The sequence below is a fragment of the Mesoplodon densirostris genome, chromosome 3 (genome assembly GCF_025265405.1).
Source record: "Mesoplodon densirostris isolate mMesDen1 chromosome 3, mMesDen1 primary haplotype, whole genome shotgun sequence".
Classification (NCBI taxonomy): domain Eukaryota; kingdom Metazoa; phylum Chordata; class Mammalia; order Artiodactyla; family Ziphiidae; genus Mesoplodon; species Mesoplodon densirostris.
The window spans coordinates 163,413,795-163,440,881 of record NC_082663.1 but is presented as its reverse complement, the minus strand read 5'-3'; the positions used below and the strand labels follow the sequence as shown (position 1 = coordinate 163,440,881).

Sequence of the window (27,087 nt, the reverse complement as noted above, 5' to 3'; positions counted from 1 at the left end):
GTATCCTCTCTAATTTGCTGGTGGCTGCTTCTTTTCAGCTCATTCCTCTCAGGCCACCCTCTGTTTCTGTGTCTTCATGTTGCTCTCACCTGTTCATCTCTCACTCATTCCTCATTATTCATTGAAGACTTTTGCAGCTAGCTCAGTGTTTTGCTCTCTGCCCCAAACCCTGCTGTGATATAGATGACTTCAACTTCTTTCCCATCTGGTAGTGTTGCTTCCTCTTCTCTACACAAGAAACTTCCAGTGGCTTCCTGTCACACGTGAAACAAGTTCCAAATTCTTGTCATAGCCCAAAGTGTACTGTGCTACTTCTCTGACCTTATTTCCTATCCCTTTTCATTCAACTCAGCTACACACACTGACCTCCTTGCTATTGAGTATTACCAATATGTTTTCACTTTAGGGCCTTCAGGCTTCTCTTCTGCTAGGAATGCTTTCTCCCAGATGTTTATGTAGTACTCCGTCAATCTGGACTGTACCCAGGTGTCTCTACCTCTTTTGACCTCCCTATCCAAAATAACATCCTTATCCTACTTTATTTTTCTTCACAATACTTATTACCTCTTGATGTTTATTTGTTTATTCCACTAGAATAGGGAAGGAAAAAGCTTTATCTGCTTTGTTCACTGCTGTATCTTTATCTCATCTGCCTGGCAAAACCTAAACTCTGAAGGAATTCAGAGTTTTCTCTTAATTTGTCGAGTGATAAAAGAAATCGCACACTTCTTTAGATAGGTACCATTGCCAACTAAGATATCTTTTTTTTTTTAACCTTAACTGAGCCCTCAGCATGGCTCAGTGATTTGTGTTATTTTAGTAATTCTTATCTTCTGACTTCCAAACACTTACTAAACTGTTTTCCTTGCATGTTTTGTCCCACATGTACCTCTAATTCAGTGACTAAGCTTAAACTCATCTCTTCCATCCACTCCCGACCCTGACTCTCTTTGTGTGTCTCATCAGTGTCCACTCAATTGCCTAGGCTTGAATCCTGGGACTTCTCCTTAACTTTTTTTTTCTCTCACCAGCATCCGTATAGTCATCAAATTCTGTCACTTCTACCTTCGGCTTATCCCAATTAGTCCAGTTATTTCTATTACCCTTGCTGTTTTAACTCCTGTCATCATTTGCCCGGATTCATGCTACAGTTTTATGTGGGCACCTTGTTTCCTCTCTGGCTTTCTAAAATAAAGATTTGATTATGTCTGTGCTTTGCTTAAAGTCTGCAATGACTTTCCTTGCTACTGGGATTAAAATCAATGTGATTTATCAGGCTCTTCATAATCTGGGTCCTGCCTGTCTCAGTAGCCTCATCTCGTGCCACTGACTCTCTTATAGCCATATAGAACTTTTTTCAGCTCTTAAATGAGCCGTGCTTCCCGCCCCCCCCCGCCCCCGTTTAGAAAGCTGCACATGCTTTCCCCTTTCTCTTGACACTCTCTGCTCTGTTCCATCCTAGAATGTTAGGAACTCTCGCTAATTTCTTTGTAGTGTTTATTATAGCACTTGTCATTCCTTATTCTAATTACTTGCATAGGCTATAGATTTCTGGAGGACTGGGAATATATATGTTTTGCTCAGTATTGTATTCTGAACTCCTAATATATACCTGCCATATTGTAGGCCCAAATATTTGTTGACTGAATAAATACTTACGGAATTGGATATTAAGAGGAATATAAAAGAATTGATTATGCAAACATTCATTTCTTTATACTTGAAATGGTGTACATATACTTGGATCAAAATTATTTAATATTTATCGTTTTATTCCCTCCATGCTCCAAAGATAATTTAAGATAAAGGTAAAAATAAATGTAGGACAATAAATTGAAACACAAGCGAATATTGTATATACAATACAAGCTTTGGTCTTATGCACTTATTAGAGGTGGCCACAGATCTTTGAAGGACACTGTGGCAGAGACTACTAGTTGTCTTGTATCTCTTCTTTCCTTCTTCTGCAGTAATAGAATACCTGAAATGTTTTGCTGGGCATTGGCCACCTGAATAAGACTAGATTTACTAGAATCTCTTGCAGCTAGGTGTGGTTAAGTGATTATGTTCTGGGCAATTGAATGTAAGTGAATGTGGTACGTGTAACATACATGCACATGGGTGGAGCTGAAGAAGCCATCTTAGACCATAAAGTGATTGGGTGAGTGGAGGCAAGTGTAACAACAAGATGGAAGGAACCTGAGTCCCTGATACACCGTGGAGCACCAACTAGTCCTAGAGCATTGCGTTGAATTTTTTTTTGCTTGAGAGAAAAATAAACATCTATATTGTTTAAGCCATTGTTTTTGGATTTCCGTCACTTGCAGCTGAACTTCTTGTACGACTGTCAAAGCTTATTTGACAGATGGATCATGTACCCTTCTGGGAACTCTTTCCTACTCTCCTGCTGGGGATTGTTGGGGTGCCTTTGCAATTCATATCAAGCTAGTGATTTGCATTGCCTCTTAAGCAAATGCAAATCACCAGCTTGATATGAGTTGTAAAGGCACCCCAACAAACTTGGCTATTGGTTTCATGTCTTCCTCAGATTTTTGGAAGATATGTTATTAAAAAGAAATAAAAGTAAACAAGCAATTGCATAGAATCAACAAAGAACCAGAGTAAGAAAAAGGAGGTCCTACTCATAAAGAATTTAAAAGCAGGATATGCTTTAAGTCACTTAAGAAATCACCTGGATCCAAAGATGAACTTTGGTGTATCTATTTATTTAACTAAAATTTATTTCAGGAGTCTGTGCATTCACAAGTACACAGAGTTTAAAAGTGAGCTTTGTCCCTCCTTTCAAAATCAAAGAATAAACACATCTTTTTAGGAAAAACAAACAAACCTGGTTGACTCATTCTTAAATTTGATCTTTATAAGCTTTCCTTTATGAATTTTAATAGCATTAAAGATATTTAGTAAGTGAAGTTACTTTTAAATAAGTAGCTTAACTTAGGAATTAATAACTATAAAAATGGTTACCAAAATATTATTTCATAACACTTTGGCAATAAATACCAAGTTTTTTAAAGAAGTTCATTCTCTGTAACCTAGACATTTTGTTCATAGAACTCTTTGCTGGTAGGGAATAGGAGAGTAATTATATTTCACTGAAATGTAAGTTTATATTCAGAATGAGATTATTAAAATTTGGTGTAGCCTTAATTTTATACAATATTTTGGAAAGTTATTTAATAATATGAAAAAAATAATTGGGCAAGATATGTTTAGTGAGACAGTTCAATGGAATAAAATAAACGGTCCAGGAAGTAATATGAATGCATAAGTGGACCTAATGTATGTGATAAGGAGGTAATTGAAAATAGTGGGCAAAAGACAGACTATACAAGAAAGAAATGGTGTTGAAGCAGCTGGGTAGCCATCTGCGAAAAAATGTTGATCCATATCTCACCAGATAGGTTCAAGATTAATTTCAGTGTATCATACAGGTGAATGTAAAAAGATGGAACAAAACCCCTCAAATTTGGGTAAGATCTTGTTATTATATAAAATCCATAAGAGAAAAATTGGTAAGGTTTTCTGCATAAGAAAAAGAAGGAAAACATGCATGGTATTAAAAAAACACCATAGGGCTTCCCTGGTGGCGCAGTGGTTGAGAGTCCGCCTGCCGATGCAGGGGACACAGGTTCGTGCCCCGGTCTGGGAAGATCCCACATGCTGCGGAGCGGCTGGGCCCGTGAGCCATGGCCGCTGAGCCTGTGCATCCGGAGCTTGTGTTCCACAACGGGAGAGGCCACAACAGTGAGAGGCCTGTGTACCGCAAAAACAAAAAACGAACAAAAAAAACCCCCACCATAATCAAAGTCAAAAGACAAATGAAAAAGTGGGGGAAAATATTTACATCTCAATCACAGGCAAAGGGCTCAGTTTTCTAATATATAAAGAATTTGTAGAAATTAGCAATAAAAAAATAACCCAACAGAAAAATCAAAAAAGGATATGAGCAAAAAGGGCACGCAAAAGGACATATGTATTACTTAAAAATGTAGAAAATTTTGACTTTACATTCATGAGAGAAATACAAATTAAAACTTCACTGAGTTACCATTTTTCAGATTCGAGTAAATTGTAAAGTTTAATATCACCCTGAATTATCTATATGTATATAGACACTCTCATTTACTGATGATGGGAGTATAAATTGTTTCAGTTTCATTGGAAGGCAATTTTGTAATAGCTATCAAAATTGTAAATTCATATTCTTTAAGCTAGTAATTTGACTTTTACTGAAGTATATTATAACTGAACATGTGTGCAGTGATGTGTACAAGATTGTTAATTGCAGCATTTTTGTAACAGCCAAAAATTATAAACAACCTTAGTGTCCCTCAGTGGGGGAAAGTATGAAAATAATGTGGTATGTTCATATAATGATGTTCAGCAGCTGTAAAAAGAGAATAAGGAAGCTCTTTATATCTGACATGAAAAGATCTATAAGATATATTATTAAATGAAAAAAACTAGGTTTAACAATATAACAGTGTAGTATGCTCCATATGTGTAAAATAGTTGGGAGGAGAATGTATAGTCATACATACATTTTAAAAGTCTCTGGAATGACACAAACTGTTAACAGCGTGTGTGTGTATGTTCTTGTGTGCATACATAGAAGGAAGTGAGTGGGTTAGGGCTAGGCATAGCCGCCTTTGCACAATGAGAAAAAAGAGAAATAGGTGCTGTTTCCTTCAGAAATTCTACTTCCGTTTCTTAAAAATTTTATTATTATATGCTAATTTTGTTAGCACCAGGCAGTTGGCAGCCATTCACTGGAAAATTTTAATGAAAGTAGATAGATAACAGAAGGATTTGGGGGTGGGGGGAAATTCTAGACTAAGCTTTTTATTGTATTAAGCTTTTTCTGTAGGAAATTTAACTTAACCTTTAGTTCATTTATGATTTTTTGATAATAATAGTTGCATACTTGTATTAAAAATATTTGATTTTGTTAAGATCATCTTGTAATTTATTTCAGGTAAAATTCTTATTGCTCATTAAGAAAGTGATACAGCTTGATGGGTGTACCTCTTTTTATTTGTATTTTGAACCATATGACCCCAAAATATATAGTTATATGAAAATATGTTGTAATGAAAAAGTAAAATACAAAACTACACATTCAATATCATTCTTCTTTTACTAAAATATTATATATATACATAAATATATAAGTTAGTACCTGTATTTATATAATAGTTATAATTGTAGATATTTACTATATATGTATTATGTATGTATATGTCATATGTATCTATATATAAATGTTTACTAAAATAATAAATGCATGTCCATGTAGGTTTGTATGCATGTATATGAAGTGCATGTGTTAGGAAAAAGGGCTAGAAGGAATTAGACCAAATTGTAGTATGTCTTCGTGGTAGGATTTCAGATGATTTTTAAAAATATTTTCTTTATAAGCATTTGTATTTTTCCACTTTTTATATTATGTAAAATTGATGATAAATGTTTAATGGTATTTCTCTAAGAATTTTTACTGAAGCTTCTTTTTTCCTTCATGAAAAGTGTTTTTCAGCTTATATCTTTAATGGATACTGGATTGCCTCAGTGTTCTAATGAGAAAATAGAACTTGCAATTCTGTGGTTCTTGGATCAGTTTCGTAAAACGTATGTTGGTGATCAACTTCAGCGAACCTCAAAGGTAGGTTTTTACTAGAGATTAAAATTAATGTTATTGAAGATGAAGAAAGGTGTTCACATGTAACAGCTTTAAGCTGAATGATATATTTGGGCAATTTCTACATAAGAAATTTAGTTGATCAATTGAAGTCAATTGATTAATTGGTATTGAAGGCAATGTGAGATTGCTTGTTTTATGCCTAGATTTACCATTGTCTTTGAAGATTGATTGGCAGAGTTAGTGAATATTTTTTATGTGGTTAGTCATTAGTTAAGATTAGTTAGTCATTAGTTAACCTTAATGAATTTTGCCTTATTGTATTTCAAGGTTTAAAACATACGATTTACTCTTCTGAGGGTTTTGGTGGGTTTTTTTGATACTTATTTATGTGGTTTCCAGTGTATTTTCCACTCATTCCTTGGCATTTTTACATGATAAATGATGAGGACGAGAAGAGTAAGACATGCCTTTGAGAGGCCGCAGTTAACTTAGTGAAGGGAACACTTCTACTATGGTAATTGAAAGTTTAGCATTAGCATGTTCAGATGAATTGATCTTAAGGCATTAAGGCATTATTGAGGGCATTTATGTGAACCCTAACCAGATACTTAGTAGTACTTGGACACTGAGTAAGATCTATGAGGTTTTTTTTTTTTTTTCTTTTCTTCCTAGAATAATAACTCTTTCGAAAACCTTCTCTGTTGAAAGTCCTAAGGATATTCTTATCTCCTTTGGATTTATAGTTTGTATTAGTAATGTTAAGAGATTAAGTTCTAGAATAAGCTTTTTATATTGACCTGAGCTTTTTTTTCCCTGGGAAATTTAGCTTAACCTTCAGTTCATTTATGATTTTCTGTTAATAGTGGTTGTATAGTAGTATGAAAAGTATTTGATTTTGTTAAGATCATCCTTTAGTTTACTTCAGATAAAACTTTCTTTGCTTTTTAAGAAGGTGATGTAGTTTGATGCTTTCTTTGTGAAATACATTGTGATATTTTATTGCCATTTAGGATTTGTTTTCATTCAGAATTAATATCAAAAAAATTTTCTTAGAATTAAATTGACATTGAATGAGACCACTAGGGAGAAAAAGGAGTAGCTAGATATAACTGTTTTAGGTTGACAGTAAGACAAATTAGAATCAGACAAAAATTACATGGTATAAAATTTATACAGGGTACACATTGAATTATGATAAACTGTCTTGTTTTAAATGTACCCAGAGAGTTTATTTTGCTTTTGCAAAAGTGAATACTCTTGAAACATTGCTTATCTAATATCCATTTGGTCTGGGTCCTAAATCAGAGCAGTGTAATATGGAGTGGAAAAGCCTTAAAAGTATTGTGGTTAAAGCACTTGGAAATAATTATGTAAAATGAAATCAATTGTTTCAGGGCAATGGGTTTGAGAAGTTTTTTTCCCTGAAGATTCTTAAATATATAAAAATTTTAATATAAGGTAATTGTGAAAAAAGTGAATTATATAAGATAAGTTTTTCTTTTTTGAAATTGCTTACATATTAGGAAAAAATAAACACATCATCAGACTGGTGTTGATTCTTTTATTTTAATTTTACTCTAACATTTTTGGTGCATCTTATCCTATTTTCAAAGAGAATAAGGTGATTTTATTTCTGAGGCATTCCTACTGCATAACCTTGAAGTGAAGCCAAAGCTTTCCACTTTTCTTTTCTTTTTTTCTGGCTTGTCTGCTGATCTGCCTTAGTAGGAACTGTTTTGGGGGTCCTTATCGTGTGCCCTGGCACTCTTCTAGGAACTCTTCACATTCTCTCTAGGTCTTATAACAAGCCTGCAAGTTTGGTATTATTGTTTCCATTTTACAAATGAAAGAACAGACTGTGTAAGACATTTATAAGTTCTCTACATACTGTTTTTCTGTCAATCAACTAAGGAGGACCAGATGGAAAATATTTTTTGGTGAGAGCATTCCAGATTATGGCAAAAAAAGGGAGAGCATTAGGTTAAAGTAAGCGAATAATGTTCACTGTGTACTTATCTTGTACCAGGAACTTTCCTAAGCTCTCTTAAGCATTATGTCATTTAATTGGATCATATAGAGTATGACTTAAAGTTCTTCCCAGTCTCTTTTCTATGTATGTCATCAGTTTCATGCTTCACTACTCCATACTTGTATTGCATACTTTATGTGTACTAAATTTTTTCCAGCTCCTTTAACAGTCTACATTCTCTTTCAATTCTGGACCTTTGAAAAAAAAATGTTTCCTTTGCCTAGGACACTATTTTTTTAAATTCAGCTTCCATTTCCCTGCCTTACTTAGCTAACTTCTACTTTTCTTTCACATCAGATACCCCATCCTTTAGGATGCTCTTCTTAACTTAAATTCTGGGAGAGTTTCTGTCCCCTATTTTAGGATTATTATACTGCATTGTAATTATTTCTTAGCAAAACATATAGAGACTATAATTTGGGTTAGGACTGTTCTATCTTCTTTATTGTTATCACCTTCACATGCTTGGCATATTCCTTGTATGTTTTCTACTAGATAATGGTTGAATGTATATATTTAGTAGAATTTCATAGGAATTGGGTCTAGATATCATGTATAATACTTTCAGGTAATAAAGGGTATGTTCTTGAGTTGGAAAATGATGCTGACTTCAGTGAAATTGTTTGACAATTTTTTTAAGGTATATTAATTTATTTTTAATTAATTAATTTATTTATTTTTGGCTGCATTGGGTCTTTGTTGCTGCACACGGGCTTTCTCTAGTTGCAGCGAGTGGGGGCTACTCTTTGTTGTGGTGCACGGCCTTCTCATTACGGTGGCTTCTCTAGGCACGGGCTCTAGGCATGCAGGCTCAGTAGTTGTGGCATGTGGGCTTCAGTAGTTGTGGCTCATGGGCCCCAGAGCACAGGCTCAGTAGTTGTGGCTCACGGGCTTAGTTGCTCCGTGGCATGTGGGATCTTCCCGGACCGGGGCACGAACCCGTGTCCCCTGCATCGGCAGGCGGACTCTCAACCACTGTGCCACCAGGGAAGCCCTGTATGAGTTTCTTGAAGGTAAATACTAGGAGTGGAATTGCTAGGTTGTGGAATGTTCATATCTTCAGCTTTACAAGATATTATCAAGTTGCCCTCCTAAGTGTTGTAACAGTTTATTCTTCCTCCCCCAGCGGAGTAGGTGTGTGTTGCTGTGTATTGTCATAATACTTGCTTTTGTCAGTCTTTAAATTTGCCATTCTTCAGAGAACACATTTCTTACTGTGCCATTTCTCTGCTTAAAATTATTATTGATTTCCCATTATTTACAAAATAAATTTCTTCTTATGGTCAAACTTCACCTACCTTTGCACCTTTTTCTTTTGATGCTGCATTCTATTCTATGACATGATGTATATGTGCTGCTGTGTATTTATTTCCTGCTTGCATATTTCAATTATCCAATGAATATTAATAAGTACTTTATATTAAGGCCAGGGATACAAAGGCAAATAGGATGATCCATCTCCCCAGTAAGTTTATTAATTAAAGAGGGAAGATAGCAAATAAAGAAAAAAAATAGAAAATTTATCTATGTCTATATTGAAACAGTATATAAATAAGGAAAAGACAGCCTGTTAAATAAATGCTGCTGGGATATTTTGTTATATCTATGTAAAAATTATATTATTCACAGCACACAAATATCAAATCCAACTAAGTTAGAGGACTCTTAGTGTGAAAAGTAGAAGATTATGATTTAGGGGTAGGGAAGGATTTTTTTAAGACATAAAAAGCCCAAAGTGTAGATACACAGGTTGATAAATTCTACCCATTTTAAAAGTAAAAACTTCTGTGGATAAAAAAGATACAATAAACAAAGTAAAAAGACAGCCTGTAGACAGGTTGTAAGATATTTGTAATACATGTAACTTAAAGAGAATCAATATTCAGTTATATAAACAATTTCTATGAATCAAGAGAAAAACAACTCAGTAGAAAAATGGGCAAAAGATGTGAATAAACAATTCACAGAAGAGGAAATCACAGTTGCCGATAAATATGAAGAAATGTTTATCCTTTTGTGGACTCAGGAATGCAAATTAAAGCTACAGTAAGATACTATATTATACCTGTTAGCTGGAAACAGTTACAAAGTCTGACAAGTGTTAAGTATTTGTCAGGAAGTAAAATAGCAAACACTCTACACTGCTGGTGGAATCCAAAATGGTAAAATTGCTTTGGAAAACAGTTTATCAATATTTAAGAAAGTTAAAAATGCATATACTCTTGGATCAGGGAACACAAATTCTAATAACATACTTTAAAGATGCTCACATGTGTGACATCTTTAAGAGTATTTTGGATACAACATTGTAAATCAACTATACTTCAATAAAATTAAAAAATATATATTTCAGGTATACAAACAATTGGAAAACTTAATGTAAAAAATACCATCTACTTTAATACCCCAAAAACCCTTCATAAAATAGGAATAAATCTAATGAAAGATGTACAAGACCTGTACAGTGTAAACTCTAAAACATTGTTGAAAATAATTAAATGAGGCCCAAATAAATGGACATGTATATACTATGTTTATGAATTGGAGACTCAGTATCATTAAGATCACTTAAGTAAAGTAAGTGGTAACAATGTGTCATGAAATAGAGAATATCGATAAAGAAATGGAAAATTTTAAAAAAAGAAACAAATAGAAATTCTGTAATTGAAAAGTACAATAATTGGTATGAAAAGTATACTAGAGGGGCTCAACAATATATTTAAACTCGCAGAAGAAAGAATTAGCAAACTTGAAGATTGACTATGTCTTAGTTTGGGCTGCTATAATACATGCCATTGACTGGGTGGCTTAAACAACAAAAAATTATTTCTCACAGTTTTGGGGGCTGGTAGCTGAGATTAGGGTGCCAGTGTGGTTATTAGGTTCTTGGTGAGGGCCCTCTTCCTGATAGTGTCCTCACATGTCCTTCCTTGCTCCATGCCAAAAATGAGGGAGTGGTTCTTTGTCTGCTCCTCTCTTTATAAGGGCATTAATCTCATCATGAGGGCCCCACCCTCATGACCTCACCTAACCTTCGTTACTTCCCCCAAAACCCACTTACTAATACCATTCCTTTGGGAGTTAAAGATTTAACATATGAATTTGGGGGAGACACAAACATGTAGCCCATAACAGATGGCTAGAGATTATAGTATTCAAAAAACAGACAAAAAAGAATGAAGGAAAATGAACAGAGCCTGAGAGAATTGTAGATCCCCATTAAGTACACCAGCAAACACATGGAGTACTTGGTAGGAGGAGTAACAAAGAGGACAGCAAGAAAGGAGCAGAAAAATATATTTAAAGCAATAATGGCTTAAAAATGACCACATTTGTTGAAAAACATTTCCCATCAAAGAAGTGTAACAAAAAAGTCCACACTAAAATCACACCATAGTAAAAATGCTGAAAGACAAACAAAGAGAAAAAATTTGAAAGCAACGAGAGAAAAACTACTCCTCACATACAAGGGAACTCCAATAAATTAATCGCTGATTTATTTTTAGAAACAGTGAAGGCCAGAAGACATTTGGATGTCATATTCAAAATGCTGAAAGAAACTGGTAACCAAGAATTCCATATCCAGCAAAACTATCTTTAGAAATGAAAGGAGAATTAAAGATATTTTCAGATAAACAAAAACTGGGAGAATGCATTGCTATCAGAGCTGCCTTATAAGAAATGCTAAATGAGGTACTGCAGGCTGAAAGCAAGTGATCTCAGACAAATTCACATGGATCCACGGAAAAAACCAAGAGCACTAGTGAAGCTAATTAAGCAATTATAAAATACGGTACTTCTCTTAACTGATTGAAAAGCAATTGTATATAACAGTTACATATTTTATATACATATACACTGTATCGATAGCATATAACATGTAGAGATATCGATAGCAGCACACAGAAGGTAGGTGGGGAAAAAAGAAAAAAAGGTGGGTGGAAGCAAAGTTGTGGAAATGACACAAGATGGTAACTCAAATATAAGAATCAATAAAGAGAACTAGAAATGGTAAATAAGAATGTTTATCTAGCAAACACTTTAAATATATTCTTGCTTTTTTTTCTCTCTCAACTTCTTTAAAAGACAAAATTACGTAAAGAAATAATTACCATAGTTTATTGTTGGGTTTGTAATATGTAGTTGTAATATGTTATAACATACAATAACAATATTACAAAAGGGGAGCAAAAGAATAGAGCTATGTAGAAGCAACATTTCTTTATCTCATTGGAACTAAGTTACTATAAATCTGAGGTAGATTCTATTAAGATGTATATATTGAGCCCAAAGGCAACCACCCAGAAAGTTACCAAAAAAATGTATAGTGAAAAAAGTCATTAAAGTTTTTTAAATGTTACATTAGAAAATATTTGCTTAATGCAAAAGAAAGTAGTACAGGAAAGCTAGAGGAACAAAAAAGACAGTAGACATTTTTTAAAAAGTAAAATGGCTGACATAAATAACAATATCAATAATAACATTACATTTAGAATGGATTATATAATCTAACCAATAGGCAGAGATTGTCAGATTTAAAAAAAGTGTCCAACATGCTATCTACAGAACACACTTTTAAAATTCAAAGATACAAGTAGATTGAAAGTAAAGGGATGGCAAAAGATATACAGACAGCAACCATAAAAAAGTTGGAGTTGGGCTTCCATGGGGGCGCAGTGGTTGAGAGACCGCCTGCTGATGCTGGGGACATGGGTTCGTGCCCCGATCTGGGAAGATCCCACATGCCGCGGAGCGTCTGGGCCCGTGAGCCATGGCCGCTGAGCCTGCACGTCTGGAGCCTGTGTTCCGCAACGGGAGAGGCCACAACAGTGAGAAGCCCGTGTACCACAAAAAAAAAAAGTTGGAGTGACTATACTAATATCAAACAATATAGACTTTAAAACAAAAAATGTCAATAAGGATGAAGAGGAACATTTTATAATGATAAAATAATCAACCCATGAGGAAGATATAACAGTTACAAACATATTACTACCTAAGAACAGAGGCAAAAACTGAAGCCTCTGTTTTTTACATGAAGCAAAAAGTGACAGAAATAACAACATTAGTTGAAGAATTTAATGCCCTAGCTTCAATAATGAATGGAACAACTAGACAGAAGATCTGTAAGGAAGTAGTAGACTTGAACAGCACTATAAACTAACTGGACCACAGACAACTATAGAACACTCCACCCAACAACAACAGAATATACTTTCTTCCCATGTACACACAGAACATTGTCCAGGATGGACTACGTGCTTTACCATAGAACAAAACTCAGTAAATTTAAGAGGATTGAAGTAATACAAAGTATGTTCTCCAACCACAATGGAATGAATAGAATTCAGTAAAAAAGAAATTTGGGAAACTCACATATATGTGGAAATTAAACAACACACTTCTAAATAACCAATGAGTCAAAGAAGAAATAAGAAAGGAAATTAGGAAATACTTCTAGGTGAAAGAAAATGAAGACACAATATACCGTAACTTATAAGATTCATTTAAAGCAGTACTTAGGGCTAACTTTATAGCTATAAACACCTACATTAAAAAAGAAGAAACATCTTTAATAGCCTAACCTTTTACCTTAACACTGGAAAAATAAGAAACTAAACCTAAAGTAAGCAGAAGGAAGGATATAATAAAGTAAGAATAGAAATTAATGTAATAGAAATTATAATTCATGGGAAATTAAATCACTATAATTCAGGAAAATTCATTTCAATACTATAATGACATACCACTTCACTCACCCCTAGGATGGATATAAATCATAAAGACAGATAATAACATTGGTAAAGGTGTGGAGAAGTTGGACCTTCATACACTGTTGGAATGTAAAATGGTGCAGCTAGTTTGGAAAACAGACTGGAAGTTCTTCAAAAAGTTGAACATAGAGTTGCCATATGATCCAGTAATTCCAGTCCTCTGTATATACCCAAGAGAAATGAAAGCACACATCCACATAAAAACTTTACACACTATTCATAGAAGCATTCCTAGTAGTCATTAAATCAAAAAAATCCAAATATCCATCAACTGAAGAGAGGATAAATAAAATGTGGTATATCCCTAAATGGAATATTATTCAGTCATAAAAAGGAATGAAGTATTGATACATGCTACACCATGGATCATCCTTGAAAACATTATGCTAAGTGAAAGAAGCCAATCACAGAAGAACAAATATTGTGTGATTCTACTTACAGGAAATTTCCAGAATAGACATATCTATAGAAACAGAATGTAGATTATTGTCTAGTAAAGGTTTCTTTATGTGGTGTTGAAAATATTCAAAAATTAGTAGTGGTGATTGTTGCAAATATCTGTTAATATACTAAAAACCAATTAATTGTACACTTTAAATGTGTGATTGTATGAATGTCTCAACTACTACCAAAAAAGGACTAAAGCTCACTTTTAAAATGGGGAAAAGATTTAAACAAGCACAACTAAAGAAGATATCTAAATGGCCAATAATCACATAAAAAAATGCTCAACATTGTTAATCATCAGAGAAATATGAAAGAAGTATCATTTCACACCTGCCAAAATGGCTAAAAATGAAAAGACTGATAAACCCAAGCCTTGACGATGGTGTGGAATATATGAAACTATGATATGTTGCTGATGGCAGTGTAAATTGATGTATCCATTTTGGAAAACTATTTGATGAGTCTACTAAAGCTGAACAGAGCTTACCCTATAGTTCATCAGTTTCACTCTTAGGTATTTACCCAGAAGAAATAAGTTTATATATCCAAGTGACTTATATAGGAATGTTCATAGTAGCTTCATTTATAATGTCCCCAAACTGGAAACCTGTGTTCACCAACAGTCTAATGGATAGATAAATTAATGTGTACCACATGGCAGTAAAAGAAAAGAAAAATATTATGATACATGCAAAAATGTGGGTAAATTGATGATAATCAATTTAGCCATGATGATGAATGAAAAATTAGACACAAAGTATACATACTTTATGATTCTGTTTAACAATTAAATGTGCTATTGATTGATTTGTGAATATCAATCCATCCTTAAGTCCATGGAATAAATCCCACTTGATCATGGTTTATGATCCTTTTTATATATTGTTGGATTCAGTTTGCTAAAATTTTGTTGAGGAATTTTACATCTGTATTCATCAGAGATATTGGCCTGTAAAAATTTTTTTTTGTAGTGTCTTTGACTGGTTTTGGTATTAGAGTAATGGTGGCTTTATAGAATGAATTTGGGAGTGTTCTGTCTGGTTCAATTGTTTGGAGTAGTTTATGCAGGATCAGCATTAGGTCTTTGGTAGAATTCCCCTGTGAAGCCATTCGGTCTTGGACTTCTGTTTGCTGGGATTTTTTTTATTACAAATTCAATTTCACTTCTAGTGATTAGTCTGTTCAGATTATCTGTTTCGGATTCAGTCACGGAAGGTTGTATGTTTCTAGAAATTTGTCCATTTCTTCTAGGTTGTCCGGTTTGTTGACATATAACTATAGAATTCTCTTTAAATTTTGTATCTCTGTGGTATTGGTTATTTCTCCTCTTTCAGTTCTTATTTTGTTTATTTGTGTCCTCTTTTTTTTCTTGAGGAGCCTGTCTAAAGGCTTATCAATTTTGTTTATCTTTTCAAAAACCAGCCCTTTGTTTCATTGATTTTTTTTCTATTGTTATTTTTGTCTCTGTTTTATTTTTTTCCTCTCTGATATTTTCTTTCTTCTGCTGACTTTGGGCTTTGTTTGTTCTTCATTTTCTAATTCCTGTAGGTGGTAGGTTAGGTTGTTTATTTGAGATTTTTTTTTTTTTTTTTTTTTTTGCGGTACGTGGGGCCTCTCACTGTTGTGGCCTCTCCTGTTGCGGAGCACAGGCTCTGGATGCGCAGGCTCAGTGGCCATGGCTCATGGGCCCAGCAGCTCTGCGGCATGTGGGATCTTCCCAGACCGGGGCACGAACCCGTGTCCCCTGAATCGGCAGGCGGACTCCCAACCATTGCGCCACCAGGGAAGCCCTATTTGAGATTTTTCTTGTTTCTTGAGGAAGCCCTGTATTGCTATAAACTTCCCTATTAGAACTACTTTTGTTGATATCTTATAGATTTTGGAAAGTTGTGTTTCCACTTTCATTTGTTTTGATGTATTTTCTGATTTCCTCTTTCATTTCTTTATTAACCCATTGGTTTTTTAGTAGCATGTTGTTTAGTCTCCATGTGTTTGTTTTTCCCAATTTTCTTCCCATAATTGGTTTCTAGTTTCATACTGTTTTGGTTGGAAAAAGTGCTTGATATAATTTCTGTTTTCTTAAATTTGTAGAAACTTGTTTTGTGGCCAGCATGTGATCTATCCTGGAGGACATTCCATGCGCACTTGAAAAGAACGTATTTTCTGCTATTTTGGGATGGAATGTCCTGTAGATATCTGCTAAATAAGTCCTACTGATCTAATGTGTCATTTAAGACCACTGTTGCCTTATTGATTTTCTGTCTGGATGATTGTGCATTAATGTAATGGGGCATTAAAATTTCCTACAATTATTGTGTTATTGTCACCTTCTCCTTGTATGTCTGTTAATATTCACTTTATATATTTAGGTGCTCCTGTCTTAGTTGCATATATGTTAATGAGTGTTATATGTGCTTCTTATATTGATCTCTTTATCATTTTATAATGCCCTTCTTTGTCTTTTGGTATAGTCTTTGTTTTAAAGTGTATTTTGTCTGCTATGAGTATTGCTACCCTGGCATTCTTGCTTTTATTTGCATGAAATATCTTTTTTCCATCCCCTCATGCTCAGTCTGTGTGAGTCTGTAGCTCTGAAGTGAGTCTCTTATAAGCAGTATAGAGATGGGTCTTATTTTTTTATGTAGTCAGCTACCCTGTGTCTTTTGATTGGAGCATTTAGTTCTTTGGCACTTAAAGTGATTATTGATAGGTATGTACTTATTGCCAGTTTGTTACTTGTTTTCTGGTTGTTTTTGTAGTTCTCTTTTCTTTTTTTTCTGTTCTGGTTTGAAGATTTGTTTGTTTGTTTTAGTGATATGCCTATATCCCTGTCTCTCTAGTTTTTGTTTATCTATTGTAGGTTTTTGACTCGTGGTCATCATGGGGTTCATATGTGTTGGCCTATAACTATATCTACTTGTTTTAAACTGGTATTCATTTAAGTTCAAACTCATTCTAAAAGATCTATATTTCTTTCCTCTCCCACATGTTGTGCTTGTGATGTTGTATTTTACAGCTTCATGTTTATCCCTTTAATGTTTATTGTAGTTATAGTTGACTTTACAATATTTTGTCCTTTAATCTTTGTACTAGCTTATTTAAGTTGTTAATCTCCAGCCTTTACTGTATATTTGCCTTTACAAGTGAGGTTTTTTTTTTTTCCTATCCTGTAGATACTTAATTCTTGTTATATCCTTTTCTTTTGCACTTTAGAGAAGACCCTTTACATTTCTTTTATGGAAGGTTTAGTATTGATGGTGATGGGGTCCTTTAGGTTTTTTTTCCTCCTCTGCTCAGTGGCTGTCACCATCCTACTGGGGGCAGGGGCAGGTTTCAAGTTGCTGAAATAGAAGCCGTGAGGATCAGGTCTGAGCTGGCTCTGTTCCCTCTATGTGTGTGCTCTCCCTCCTCCCAGCACTGGCACCCTTGCCCTAGAGGGGAGCAATGCTGGAGCAACAGGGGCTGGAGCAGGCCTTTGGTGTGGATCTGGGCACAGAATTATGGCAGTCCCAGCTGTAGTCAGAGTCCTAGACCACTTATGTCAAACTGCTTCCATAAATGCCAGTAATGACTGCCCATGTCCCATTCGGGTTTTGTTCAAAGTTCAAGCCACCATTGTCCCTCACAACTGAGCACTCCCCTTAGCCACTGCAGCCCTAGCCCTAGTGTGGAACCATGTTGCAAAGCAAGCAGGGCCAACGTGGACACTTAACTGAGGTTGGGCCTTGCATTGCGACAATCACAGGAAACTTGTAGGAGTCTAGGGCAGTTTCACTCTGCTTTCTCCACTTTATTTCAAGAATAACCAAGTGTGTGAATGCCCTTCACCATCAGAATCTGAGATTCTTACAGCCTTCCTGTTATTCCCACTGGTTTTCTAACCAGCTAAGGGAACTTGTATTGGTGGTGTCAGACTGCAGGGCTGGAGCACCCAATATGTGACTTGAACCTCTCACTCCCTAGAGAGGATCCCCCTCCTATTCTTTGTCCCCTCCCAGGGACGCAGGTCCTGACGTGATCGTTTCTCTTTCCTTCCTACTGGATTCTGTGTGGATCTTTCTTACAGCCTTGGTTGTACAAGAGTCAGCAACTCTCCAGTTATTTTAGTTTTCAGTGGGAATTTCTCGAATGTAGATGTATTTTTGATGTGTTCATAAGTTCCATTTCCTCCTGCTCCACCATCTTGATCTGAATCCCCATTGTAATTTTTAATCCAGTTCAAATTGAATTGTAAATTTTAAAATGGGATATGGAAGAAGCTTTTTTATAGACACATACACACACACAGAGATCTTGGCTTCTGAATATTTATCAGTAGATGGAAATTTTGAACTTTGTTTTTAATTCCCTTTATTTATTCAAGCCAACCCTACCCATAAACATCAGTTTTGCTTTTGTTGGTTACAGAAATCTCACCAGTAAGTTGAATTGCAAAAGTTAGTCAAATTGTGGTTGTTTAGATCTTGGAATGTACTTTCCTTTAAAAATAGATCTACAAAGGACTACTTAATCAATGACACGGATAAGCCATAGAATTAATAGAAGTTTCCTGAATTTTGGCCTCCTAAACTAGGACACCAGAAATTGAGGAGGAAGCAAATTCCCTTTCCCTCTTAGGATTTAAATTTTCAAGTAGACAAGTTAGTCTTAGAGGTTTTCTCTCCTTTTCTTCACTCCCAGTCTTGACATCCTATACAGTCAGTCACCACCAGAGGGATTTCATTCTTTGAAATGATCCGTAACTCTCTTTTCTCCATCACCACACTACGCACAGCAACACACATGCACACAGCAACACACAGACACACACCTCACAAATTTGCTTTTTTTCTAAACACTTGACATCTGCTAGGTGTCAAAAGGGAAGACTCCCAATTAATGGATGCATGAATTATCCTAGGAAGGATTTGCCTTTTCTAAAGAAGATATTTATTAGTGCCAAAGAATTTCAAATAGTATAACAAAGTGAAGTAAGTAAAAAAAATCACTCTGTTTGAGGTAGTTACTTAGATTGAGGCATTATGTGGTCTGGGAATGCACTCTCATGTTATTTCTACTTCCACCTCCCCCTTTTTTGCTTTCATCCTCCTGAATTAGCTATTTTCTAAAAAATTGCAAATTGCTTTTCAGGAAGGTTCTCAGGGCATTGTTATGAAGCCAAAGGGAATAAAGGCAACATAGTAATTTATAAATAGGTGACCATGCATTCATATTTGCCTAGGATTGTCCCAGTTCACACTTGTTGTGCTAGCATAATTGATAGTTAATTGCTCCATCTTTTGTTCTCAAAAGTGTCCCTGGATAATAAGTTATATGGTCCCTTTATGTACAAGCCATATGTTCATAAATAGGATATTGTAGTAATTCATAAATGGGAAATAACTTTATTAAGGTCAGGCAAAGTGATCCTTTTCTTTTGCTTCTCTGGCTCTCCATACCTGAGTAAAAGCCTTATTTATAATCATCATGAACTAGTGATATATAAGCACATTGTATCCTTGTAATTCTGTGTAATAACTTGGAATTTGTACTAAGACAGTAAGTGACTGTTGATGTATTTTCAAGTTATCCAAAATAGAAATGGGAATATTTCAACTTTCAAGTATCATCTTTGTATATGGATTTCTAAATTGTGTTTTGTAATTACTTTACCTGTTATCAAGCTTTTCTCCTGTTGAGTACCACATGAAGCAGCAGATGGCATTCTCTCTCTACAACTGTTAGATCCTCTTGTGTAGAATGTTAGTTACTGGTAAATCGAGTAGGGAAGCACGTGAATAATGAAAAAGAAAAACATAATCATAACGGTAACTTAAGTAGACTGCTGTAACTATAATTGCAATCCAGTGTTGAAATAATGTACTTGCTGCTTTTCCAGGTAACTTGGATATATTTCAGTTTTGGGCAAAACAATTTTTGTATATGTATTTAATAACAGCTTTAGGAGAAAGTATTTAAGAAATCACATGAAAACTGTTTTGTGCATAGGATTTTCACTTTGGTGAAAAATAGGTAGCAGCTTTAAAACATTTAAACAGTAAACATTTAACATTAAAAAATATTCTAGTGTAACAAGTATATCATGCAGGTTGTAGGGGGAAGAAAGTACCTTCAAAAGTTGATTTTTTTTTTGAAGTTTGAGTAGAGAGAATAATGATCACTGACTTTGTGATTTTTAGAGAATAATGATCATTGATTTGGGGATTTTTTTTTCCTGTTAAGTGTTTTAAAACTTTTAAAAAAGTTTTCGAACTTTCATTTTGAGCTGCTTTCACATTTCCTGTGTAAATGTATCATAATTTGTCTCTGACAGTGTTTTCAGAGCTAGCTACATTTTCCTTCTTGGATAATGGTTAGTGCTTATAATCCTAGTTAATGCTTATAGTGCTGGATTGTTTTATTGCTCAAGGATTTTTTCTTTCAATTGTCATATAATACATATATAATACATCAGAATTCAGACAGACCCTTTTTTAAAAAATATGATTTCTCTACCCCCCTTCCCATGTAATTCATCTTACTTGATAATATTTATTAACTATTTAAAAAACACATTCTATGTCTCTGCTTAATAGAAAGTTGAGCAAAGCAGCCTAAGGCCTAATTTTTTTTTAATGTTTTTGCTTTATAAATGGATTTGCCAAGTTATGCTTGGCACTCCACTCCCTAAGTGCATTTAAGTGTTGATTCAAGAGCATTAAGTACTAGACGAGGTTTGCAGCAGAAAAATCTAAAGTTAAAATCTTAGCAGCTGTTAATAATTGAAATTATGATGTAATTTGGAGAAACACAGGATTTAAATTGGAAAAATAATGGGCTTAGTTTATTATTTTTAAACTGACTCCTATGTATTATTTATCATACCAAATCAAATATACCATTATTTGGCATATGTAATCATGTAATTCTTTATACATGTATTCCTTAAGCACTTATTGTCTTCCTTGTGCTTAGCACTATGCCAAATCCTGGAATACAAAGATAATGATTATTTGTAAAAACTTGATAAAGTATATGCTTATACACAGAGTATTTTAAATCTATATTTTCTTATTTTTTTCATTTATTTTAAATGATTTTAAATTCTGAAGCATTTATAGGATTTGACATTTGTGGACAAAATGCACAAAGTAAAACTACATGTGCATTTGGATTATGAATGACATATTTGAGATTGTTCTCTTCATTAATTTTTTAAAAGGCAGAAGTTAATACTTTCTTTTGATGGTGATTTTTATGCCTCAGATACATTTACCTGGACATCTTTTGATGTTTGAAATTTTCCTAATGATTCTAAGAAATTGTTGTGATAAAAATAATAAATGAAATAGCACGTGGATATGTCTTTGAAGCATTTTCAGCACTAAAAAACACTCAGTTTAAAGAGGTTTTAGTTTTTTTTTGTTTTTCTCGTTTGTTTTTTTTCCCGGTAAGCGGGCGTCTCATTGTTGTGGCCTCTCCTGTTGCAGAGCACAGGCTCCAGACGCGCAGGCTCAGCGGCCGTGGTTCACGGGCCCAGGCGCTCCGCAGCATGTGGGATCTTCCCGGACCGGGGCACAAACCCGTGTCCCCTGCATTGGTAGGCGGACTCTCAACCACTGCGCCACCAGGGAAGGCCTAGGTTTTAGTTTTTAAATTTTACAACTAAAAAATTTCTTTTCTCCCCACACTGGTCTGTAGTTTTTCTGAATAGGCATTGGGTCTTGTGGAAATCACACACAAGATGATCTTTCCCTACAAATCAAAAGGTGAGGCATGCAAATCTACTGAATTTACACTAGAAATGTGTTCACCTGTGATGGTGTTGCTAAAATTGGTTATCTTCTTTATTATTTAGTGTCAAAGTAGTTATCAGTGAGAATCTCCTACTTCATTCGAGAAAGTATTTTCTTTTTTTCTGTTGATAATTGTTTTAAGTGGCTTGCTTGAACAGATTCCTGATGAGAGAGGATCCAACCTACTTCTGCTGCAGAAACCCTGAAGCTACGTAATATTTGTAGATAATCCATCCCACATCTTTGTTTCTTTTAGCTTCAAGGAATGCTTAACACCTATTATATATTATGACTGGATGATCAACTGGAATGATAAGAAAAGTTATCTTAGCTACAAGTTTGTAAATAAATATGGTTAAAATATTTCCAGAAGAGTTTTAGGCTTTAAGATGGTGATTCTATCACGTCAAATGTTTTCTACAAATCTGAATGAGGAATATCGTGGATCATTCTTTAATCGTTTATTTAATAATTCTTTAAAAGTTCTCTATATTAATTACTTAATCATTTATTTATTGATATGTTATTCTTTTTTGGTAGTATAAGAAAGTAATCGTATTATTTCCAAGGCATGTTAGTATTTGAAGAATAGGTATGTTTAGCCTGAGAGCGAGCCTGATATTAAGTAGTTAAACATTTTAATAATATATTCGTGTGTGTGTTTATATTTTTCTTCCTCAAATATATATTGTTCGTTGCTAATTCATGTTCTTATCTGATAACTAGGAAGAAAAATTAACAAAGTAGGCTTATTGAAATATGTACATGAATGACAATCCAGAATTGCAGGCTATTTATTAACTTAATAGTGTGATTACAATGATGTAAAACAAACAAAAAATAAGTATTAGAAAAGACAGAAGAAATGTAATTAAAAATTGCTGTTTCTTGGGCTTCCCTGGTGGCGCAGTGGTTGAGAGTCTGCCTGCCGATGCAAGGGACATGGGTTTGTGCCCCGGTCCGGGAAGATCCCACATGCCGCGGAGCGGCTGGGCCCGTGAGCCATGGCCTCTGAGCCTGCGCATCCGGAGCCTGTGCTCCGCAATGGGAGAGGCCGCAACAGTGAGAGGCCCGCGTACCGCAAAAAAAAAAAAAAAAAAAAAAAAAAATTGCTGTCTCTTAATATTTAAATGACAAGCAGTGTTTTCTTTTTTTGATAGTTTTGGATTTTTCCTACTGGTTATGTTATATATATTTGGAAAATCTAGTAAAGTCCAATTAAACATGCTTAACTATGTTTGTCTAAGTCTGAATGACACTGTCTTTGTTCAAATGATACTTTTAGGCAACAATTTAATGCAGAGCATAGTAGGCATTAATGCAACAATTTAATGCAGAGCATTATTGGATGAATTTGTTTAAATGTGTTGTCAAAACTTATCCATTTATACTGTATTCTAAATCATATAAATTTAGTTTCTACTGTATATAGATGGATGCAGTGTGCATTTATTAGATTCCTACTGATTTTAGAGAATGTTGTGTGCTTATTATATTCCCGCTTAGTTCTATCAAACTAGCTATCTCCAAGTTATGTAATGTTAAGCCTCTTACCACCATGTGGCTGTAAACCAGATAAATAGAAATGCCAGTAGCATGGATTTTAATAGCTAATGTTTATATTCCATCTGGTACATTTATTTTTTTCTCTCTGTGGAAAGGCCAAAAAATTTTTTTAGCTTAAACAAAGGATAAATGAGCATTCTGAATAAGGCTCCTTTACTGTCCTCATGATTAATGATCACTGAACACTTTTGAAAGATTAGCATTTTTTAGAGCTGCTAAAAAAATATACTGTTTTATTTAATTACAAGAAAGTAAAGACTCTTCACACTGACAGGTGGTAGAAATTAGCAGGCAGTTTTGAAATTGTGCTGTGCACGAGAAATTAGATCTCATTTTAATTCTGCTTTTCTCAACTAGCAAATGAGGTTAATGCCATACATATTCAGCTGATATGGATGAAGAAATTGATATAAAGTAGATCAACATAGCTACAGGGCTAGATTAATTTATAGGTAAAGAGGCAGTGATAAATGAAAGTAATGTAGTAGTGGTCACTAAACTCCTCTGCCATGAGGGATTCAATAGCGTTAGTGGCTCGTTAAAGGCATTGTCAGGGTGCATCAAGTAGAAATTTGAAAAGGAATAACCAACTAACCCCTAATTATCAAAATACAGAAAATACTAATTATACCTTAATTAGCTTTTCTTTTAATGTACTGAAATTTGTTACTTTTTGTGTGGCACAAATGGATAGTTATATCAACAATAAATAGGTTGTTTTAATAACTTTCTTTTACCTCTGGGAAAACTACACTGCAATTTTTAATATGCAATAATGCTTCTCTCTAGCCTGTAGGAGATGAAAATTATTAAGTAGCTTTATTTTTTTGAAGATTTTACAGCAGCTTTGGGAAAAATTATTTCACTATGCATCAATTACTTTTAATTGAACTGAATATTTTTCAGATTATACCGAATGCCTCTCATTTAAGTTTATCAGTTAGAGTTTAAGAAAGCATCATAACTAGAACTGCATATATCCTCTGTCATGTGTTATAATAAGATAAAGATGATTATTTATTTTGAATTTTTAAAAAGCGTCCCAATTAGAAATTATCAAGGTAGTCACCTTATTTATTTCTGGTAGTCAGTGTTAGAGAAATAGAGCTTTGTATTTTAGACACTTGACTTTTGTGATTTTTTTTTCTTCCCCAAAATAAGGTGGCTATCAAACAATCCAGTTGAGAAAGGATTTATCTATTTAGAATAAAGTTGCAGTGCTGGAGTGGGAAGCAGCTTGGGCTTTTAGTCAAATAGACCTCAAGCCTGATCTGTGCTCCTCCTGCTATCTCTTAACTACCCTTCGAAAATCCATTAACTTTTCTACGTATCAGTTTCCTCATCTATCAGCAGGAGAGATACCTTTTACAGAGAATTGTGAAGATGAAGTAAGATATGTGAGAAGTATTTAGCACAGAATTTAATACAATGCAGATACTTGAAAGAAAAAAATCTGTTATTGATAAGAAGGTAGGGCTAAATTTAAAAAAATTATCTCTATAAATTCATGTAATGGGGAAATTCTCCATGAAAGAATTTAATGTAATCAAATCTTTATATAATATAATTTCTGACCTTTTTCAGAATTTGACTGACGTGTCACAGATTGATTTTTTTGTGTGTAGAGAATTTGGAAATAGTTTGGCTTTGGGACACATAGTTACAGTCATTGTAATATTGGCAGATAATCTAAGTTCATGTTTTTTTTCCTAACACCAGGCAGAACTGGGAATTAAAACCAAACAGTCTGATTCTGAAATCCCTCTAGAAGGAGACAAAAGTGTGACTTCTGGCCTAAATCAAATCTATAATTTGTTCAAAATCTCTATTTTTCTATCCTCTTTTGCCTTTGATACTTGTGTTGGATTTGTGTTTCTTCCTCCCTCTTTTGCTTTTCTTCCACTATCCTTTTTGGGTCATAGTCATTCAGTACACTGATCATTAACTAGATCTGTGACACTAAGCTTCTCCAACTTTGTTTTCCTTGTTAGTAATAAGAATAATAGTATTCATTGGTCTTTTTGGTAATGAATTATATCAATATGTTATGCCAATATCAATTACATTGTATCTTTTGTCAGAAAAATCAAATAAACCATTCAAACAGGCATAAAAGAATGGATCACCAGAAGAGAAGAGAGCTGGAGGAGCATTTTACAATTTATCAAGATATGGATTCTAGTACTGCCTTAAAACATAAGCACTGTCAGCCTACATTTTAGAATTAAGAGCGCTAACTAAATTAATATATATGAAAATAAGTTGTAAACTATGAAGCATTCTGTATATCTCCATATTACATGAAAAATGACAAACTACCTTTCACCTGCTTACCTGCTCTCAAACTAACCAAAAAGAATAATCGAAGTGTGATTGTGATGAGAAGGAAAATGAATGGGTTTGTTTTCATGGAGGATTAGGGGAGTGAGAGAAAATGTCAGAATGGAAGAAAGGAGGTGAGATTTTTATGTTCATCAGAAGAGGAAAGGATTTTAAAGGTTAGAAATAGAGAATTACAGCAGTGGTCTCAAACTGAGACCCCAAATCAGGAGCGATAGTCCACCTGAAAACATGTTAGAAATGCAAATTCTTGGGCCCTACTGTACCTGACCTAATGAATCTGAAGCTCTGAGCGTGGGCCCAAGCAATCTTCATTGTAACAATCTTTTCAGGTGATTCTGATGTTCACTAGTTTGAGAACCACTGAATTATTTGCTTGAAGACAGATGCTCTCTTAATTTCTATTTTTAATCATCATAAGGACCTAGGTTTGTTTGTAACTCATCCCCCCCTGCCTCTTTTAACCTGAATATGTGCTCTTTTCTTGCTTTTATTTTAACCTAAGCTCTAAGGAAGGGTAAGGGAAAAATGACCGCTAGTCCATTATCTGTTAAACGTTGTGCTAAAATAATCTAGGGGAATGTATAAGTCAATAGGATCTATGTTCTCCTCTCCCAAGAACTAAAATATATACTTATACATTAAGTTATACAAGACACATATGTAATAAACCATGAGTATTCCTAATCTTACCCCTATTTTCAACATTTCTTTTAATATTATAATTAATGCTAAAATGAACATTTTTTTCTTAAATATATTTTTGAAGATAAAATTATTTTTAAATAAAATTTCTCTTAATATATTGATTTTTTTTTAGAGAAAACTACAATCTGAACTAACGCCTTGAACATAGTTCTCAAATGTTGTGACTCTTCCCTCTTGGCATTTTATGTATATTATATTGCTGGTGATCTATGGGCTCATTAACTTTTTAAAATTAATATGTTTTAAGAAAAGGCCTTCAGACACTAGCAAGATTAGGTCAGAAGTCATACTCTTTTCTGCTTCTAGAATCAGGTATTTTGGATTTAATTCACAGTCCTGTCTCTTAATAGCCTTGTAATTTTTGATGAATACATAATCTCTCTAAGCCATTCTTTCTTCATCTGGAAAATGATAATAATAGTACCTCCCTCTTAGGAAAGTTTTGAGATTAAATGAGAGTGCATATAACATAGTTGGCACAGTGCCTGATACATAGTGCCCAGTAAATATTAACTGCTATGATAATGATGAACTACAACAGCAATGTGACTCTCACTTTTCTACTTCAATTTAAACGGTACAGTGTTTTTAGAGTTAACAAAATGTTAGAGTCTGGAAGAGACTACAGATATAATTTAAATGAGCACTTTCTAAGATGTTTTCTACAGATCACAAGGCTCTTGATAACAGAATTTAACAAGTTAATAGCACTTAAAATGATTTTTTGCCATAGAAATTTGGAAAAGCCCATGTACTATATATTTCTCTCTTAGAAATTTATAATACATG

General features: G+C 34.2%; 1 protein-coding gene across 4 annotated transcripts in view; it reads left to right on the top strand.

Annotated features, from left to right (window-relative positions):
* The window catches only part of RANBP17 (RAN binding protein 17), a 314,617-nt gene that overhangs the window by 77,957 nt on the left and 209,573 nt on the right, over window positions 1-27,087 (top strand). For all 4 annotated transcript variants that reach the window (XM_060092536.1, XM_060092535.1, XM_060092537.1 and 1 more), the window contains one exon: window positions 5,545-5,680. In XM_060092536.1, coding sequence (XP_059948519.1) covers window positions 5,545-5,680 — 136 coding nt within the window. The remainder of the gene's footprint in view (window positions 1-5,544; window positions 5,681-27,087) is intronic.